This window comes from Malurus melanocephalus, unplaced genomic scaffold, assembly GCF_030028575.1.
Source record: "Malurus melanocephalus ecotype Western Australia unplaced genomic scaffold, MMel_1.1 scaffold_394, whole genome shotgun sequence".
Lineage (NCBI taxonomy): Eukaryota > Metazoa > Chordata > Aves > Passeriformes > Maluridae > Malurus > Malurus melanocephalus.
Window position 1 is genome coordinate 152,712 of NW_026623626.1, and position 3,756 is coordinate 156,467.

Genomic DNA, 3,756 nt, shown 5'->3' on the forward strand with positions numbered 1-3,756 from the left:
CACACAGTATTGCCATGGAACAGTTTTCATGGTGCGCAAGGGAACTATTACAGAACCAAATGGAAAACATTCAGTTGCTTACTAAATGCTTACWAAATAGTACACTAATCAGAATTTCYAATAGATTTTGATTGGGTAGTTCYCAAGATAGTCCAGTTGATTTCAGAATTATTTGACCCTATATTACTTCACAGGCGGGGAACTAGAATGGCTTGTCTGGGTTGAGGAATTTCCACTCTGTTGAGTTTCTAGATGGTTGGCTTGTGTACTGTCATCGGTATCAGGGGCAAACTAGGAATGATTCCACAGCAGGTGAATTGTCATGACCAGTCAATTCCAAAGAGATAGAAGATAATCTGTGCATACAAGAGCACATACTGAACATTTGAACCAGCCAAAATTAYACCAAATCCCTGCAACTACAAATCTAGCTAAATTTTACCACTAGTGTTCTCTAGCCTTTGAAAGTTGTTTTATCTGTCTCAGCTGAAGTGTCAGTTTATGTGGAAAACTATACCCAGGAGGAATAGAGTTTTGTAAATGAATGTGTTAGTGTTAAGATACACTGTTTATTTCAGGCCTTTAAGTGTTGCCATCTGTAAAATTGACCAGGATCGCTGAGCCTTTGTTTAATGTTAATCCTAGGAATTGCTTGCTCTGTCAAGAAGCTGCTGAGGACTTTGCAAGTTGGAAAATCTCCAAGAGAATCTGTATATAGTTTGTAGAGCAGTCTTTCTCAGACTTATCACTCATTTCTTTCCATATAATACTGGAAACCAGGAAAGCTTTGCTAGATGATGTCTCTTTTGATAAAATGCAGAACAGTGTTTTACAGGCAAAAATATTTGACTCTTCCTGGTAATTAAAAAAAATCTCCAACTAAATTTGTATCTGCATATTTATTAAAGTGTTTTGAATGATTCGGATCTAAGCAGGAAGGTTTGTTGACTGTCTTTCTCTCTACATGCTTTCTGTGAGGATGTTTCCATTTGGGATTTAGTAAAGGTAGAATTTTCTGTACAGTGGCCTGTTGCGAAACAAAAGGTTGGCAGGGTTGTTAGTTTGGGGTTTGTTTTTATTAATTAATTAATTAATTAATTAGTTTTTTTCATGGTGTTCCAGATGAAAGTGTTGTGTAATGAAGGGATTCCTGGTCCAGTGGATGAGATTTTGATCTGGTCCTGGTGGGAAAGTTATCTCAAGCTTTTTGAGCAGTTATCCCAGAAGTGGCAGGCACCTGCTTATACATGGTGACCTCTGGTTCTCCCTGTCTTACAAGATAAAGCTTGGGTTTTGCTGGCAAGAGAGGGGATCATCTGGTGATAAGACCTGGAAGMCCTGGGTTATGTTTGTCATACTGGTACCTCCTTTCAGACCAGTCACATAACCCACCTATGCAGGTCATTACCCTGGGTAGAATGGGAAGACGAWTCCCGCTTCTGCCTTCTTTCTTCACAGGCTTTGTTCTGCTCTTCAGTGTTTAGACCCCTGTGCCTGCTCAGATGCAGGCAAGCTGTGTCACACCAGTGCAGCTCAGCCCCAGTGCTGTTGTGCTAAGGAAGGGCAGTGGGAAATTGTTGCATCCTCATCATGAGGCAGATGCTTCCAAATATGTTAAAAGCATCTTTAATTTTGTCCTTGAAGTTACAGGACAAGACAGGCTGTGCACTACTGTGATCAAATAGTGACATATGCAGCTTTGAAATGTCAGACCTGAATTTTAACACAAATGGTCACTTTCCACAGAACTGAATTCTGTTCTGTCAAAATGGAATTGTAGAAGAGTATCATCACACATTTACTTTAAATTGTTTGCATATATTTATTGTAAATTTTATGTGTATTTATATATTCATATGCATACCTGACAGTGAAACGTGTGGTAATGGGAAAGGCATTTTTACTCTTTAGTACGTAAACAACAAATCCTATTACTCTCAAAGATAGTACAGTCATCAAAAATCCCCTTTACATTAGGTAAGGTTTTAATCTGTCATTCATTGTTCACATACTTGTTTCATCATTTATGAGCAATAAAGAAATTCTTACAGTGGGCATGAGAATTCTGTAAGGTAGAATGTTGTCCTGTGGGGGCAGGACCAAAGCTCTGTTTTTTTTAATAGCTCTTGACTTGAGCAGTAAAATACCTTTGAGTTTGGGTGCTGTGCTACCTGTGAAATCTTAAGTAAATACTGATATGTTGGTTTGGGGTTTTTTCCTGTTTATTTTTTTTCTCTTTCTTAGGCACCAGCATTCAAAAATGGAGATTCTGTTTCCACAGAAGGTACCTTTTTCTCAGATGTCATATGACTTCTCTTAATTGCTGGCTTTAAAAATTGACATGAAAACTGTTCTGTTGCAAAAAGGCAGTTTTGTGTATAYGAAAATTGTAATAGTTATATATTGTTCTATGGTATTGCCTGTCTCTTGTTAAATACAGAACAGAAATTCATGGATGATTTGTGGGAGATGATTACTTTTAAGTGAAAGTGTAGCCCACATAAAAAAGATAAGACAAAATTTTTCTCTTACTGATCATACAAGGCAAATGCATGACATTTTTCYTTTTTAAAGGAGATAGGTTGCTTTGGCTTTGTTTTTGTCATTCCTCTTAGTAGCTAACTAATCAAATAAACATCTCCTTTTCCTAAAATTGACATAACTATACATACTTTACAAGTGTAAGTTCTAAAGACAAAATTTTATCTTTTCACTGTTATGACTATTTTTATATTAACAGAACATGTGTTTTTCTTTAAGAAATAAGAATGCATCCTAGCTTATCAGTTTTAACTACTTTTAAAAAGGATTTTTATACTGGCAGGAATTATAGAGAAGACATACGTGCTTTTTTAGATGGGGGGAGTTAAAGAAATACTAAGTTAAACTTAGTCATGAGCCAAGTTCCAAATTGTTTGTGAAGCAACATCTGTGTGGCCCATGTCATGGGAAAGCAAGTTGCATTCCATTTGCCTTTACATAGCATGCCAATAAATAGCATTTTTTTACTGAGCTATTAGATCTCAGACCCCTGACAGACAACTGAACATAATCTGCCTAATCTTTGATGTTTTCCAGGGATGGTAACAGCAGTGTTGTAACTTATTGCTGCATTGGTAAAGCCAGACTGTTAAAATGAACAGATACTATTTTGAGGCCATACTTTTCAAAGGCTGGGAATGGAGCTTACACAGCAGTATTGTTTTGGGAGGGGGTGTAGCTGAAAAAGCAGAATGTTGTTCTTTYGAGTGTTTTTGTGTGGCTTGTTGTGTAGAATTAATGTCACTCTTRTATTTTTTTTGTTTGTTTTAGATGATTCCTGGTACTTTTTTCCCAAATGATCACGAAGGTCTTCTAAARGTGCATCCTCAAATCTTGAAAGTCATCCCTTTTTTTGAAGATCGGCAAAAGCCCTGATTGTTGGATTCCTGTTGAAACAACTTTTCAACTTGTGTAAACCTTCTCTCATGTAAATAAACACTGCCATTATAAAATGAATSTTTCCTTTCTATGTCTGTGTAGGGTGGAGCAGAGGGATGACGAGGGGCTTGCTTGCTTATTTGTCWGAATCTCAGAACTCCAGAACTGCTCTTACCCACTCACGAAGTATACTGAATGAGATGGGAGATAAGATGTCTTCAACCCTATTCTCCAAATTTTGGAGTTATTAAACTGTTGGGTGCATAGAAGATGCTGTTAATTTCTATCTCAGGGCTTTTCTGGCCACCCTGACTGTAATCTATTTCAAGCTGACAG

The 3,756-nt window shown here is 37.2% G+C and overlaps 1 protein-coding gene across 1 annotated transcript in view; it reads left to right on the forward strand.

The window, feature by feature from the left end:
- Positions 1-3,494, forward strand: part of PPA2 (inorganic pyrophosphatase 2) — a 34,540-nt gene extending 31,046 nt beyond the window's left edge. The window contains exons 11-12 of the mRNA XM_057379240.1: positions 2,245-2,284; positions 3,313-3,494. Of these exons, the coding sequence (XP_057235223.1) occupies positions 2,245-2,284; positions 3,313-3,341 (69 nt within the window). The 3' untranslated portion in view covers positions 3,342-3,494. The remainder of the gene's footprint in view (positions 1-2,244; positions 2,285-3,312) is intronic.
- The last annotated feature ends 262 nt before the right edge of the window (positions 3,495-3,756 follow it).